The 725-nt window shown below is 38.9% G+C and overlaps 1 protein-coding gene across 1 annotated transcript in view; it reads right to left on the bottom strand.

The window, feature by feature from the left end:
• Positions 1 to 376: 376 nt before the first annotated feature.
• The window catches only part of LOC109210696 (protein WEAK CHLOROPLAST MOVEMENT UNDER BLUE LIGHT 1-like), a gene marked incomplete at its 5' end in the record, with an annotated part of 5726 nt that continues 5377 nt past the window's right edge, over positions 377 to 725 (bottom strand). Inside the window, one exon of the mRNA XM_019374150.1 lies at positions 377 to 408. Coding sequence (XP_019229695.1) covers positions 377 to 408 — 32 coding nt within the window. The remainder of the gene's footprint in view (positions 409 to 725) is intronic.

The raw sequence follows: 725 nt of genomic DNA, 5'->3' as shown, positions 1-725 counted from the left end.
AAGCGAATATGAAATCAGTTATCAATCTAGAACTGCGATAAAATCTCAAGTATTAGCCGATTTCATAGCTGATTTTAGTCAGGGATGCATTTAGAGGCAGAAAAAGAGTTACTAGTTTTTAATGGTGCAAACCCGGGGACTTTGATTTTATTCGCTGATGGTTCTTCTAATGTAAAAGGTGCAGGCCTAGGGATAGTTCTCGTACCTCCTACAGGTGAAACTATTAGACAAGCTATAAAGTGTCATTCTATAACTAACAATGAAGTAGAGTATGAGGCTGTAATTGCAGGTTTAGAACTGGCACGGGAACTTGGCATAACCCAGATTATAATCAAGAGAGATTCTCAACTCGTGGTTAATCAAATACTGGGGACTTTTACAGCCAGGGAAACTCGAATGCAAGAATATCTGGAAAAAGTACGGGAAGTAATAACACAATTCCAAACTTGGAAGGTAATGCAGATCCCAAGAGACGAGAATGCAGAAGCAGATGCATTATCTAATCTCGCGTCAGCAGCAGACGTGGCAAATGATACAAATACTTCAATCGTACATCTATTTCATTCCGTCCTCGAACCTGATAAGAATGAGGTAAATTTTAATCATTTAACATGGGATTGGAGAAATGAAATTGTTGCTTTTTTACAGCATGGTATCGTGCCTATCGACAAAACAAAAGCTCATGCACTTCGCAAAAAAGCTGCCCGTTATGTTTACATCAAGGG

Source organism: Nicotiana attenuata, unplaced genomic scaffold, assembly GCF_001879085.1.
Source record: "Nicotiana attenuata strain UT unplaced genomic scaffold, NIATTr2, whole genome shotgun sequence".
Taxonomy (NCBI): Eukaryota; Viridiplantae; Streptophyta; class Magnoliopsida; order Solanales; family Solanaceae; genus Nicotiana; species Nicotiana attenuata.
The sequence above is the reverse complement of the archived record's forward strand: the minus strand, read 5'-3'. Positions and strand labels throughout refer to the sequence as shown.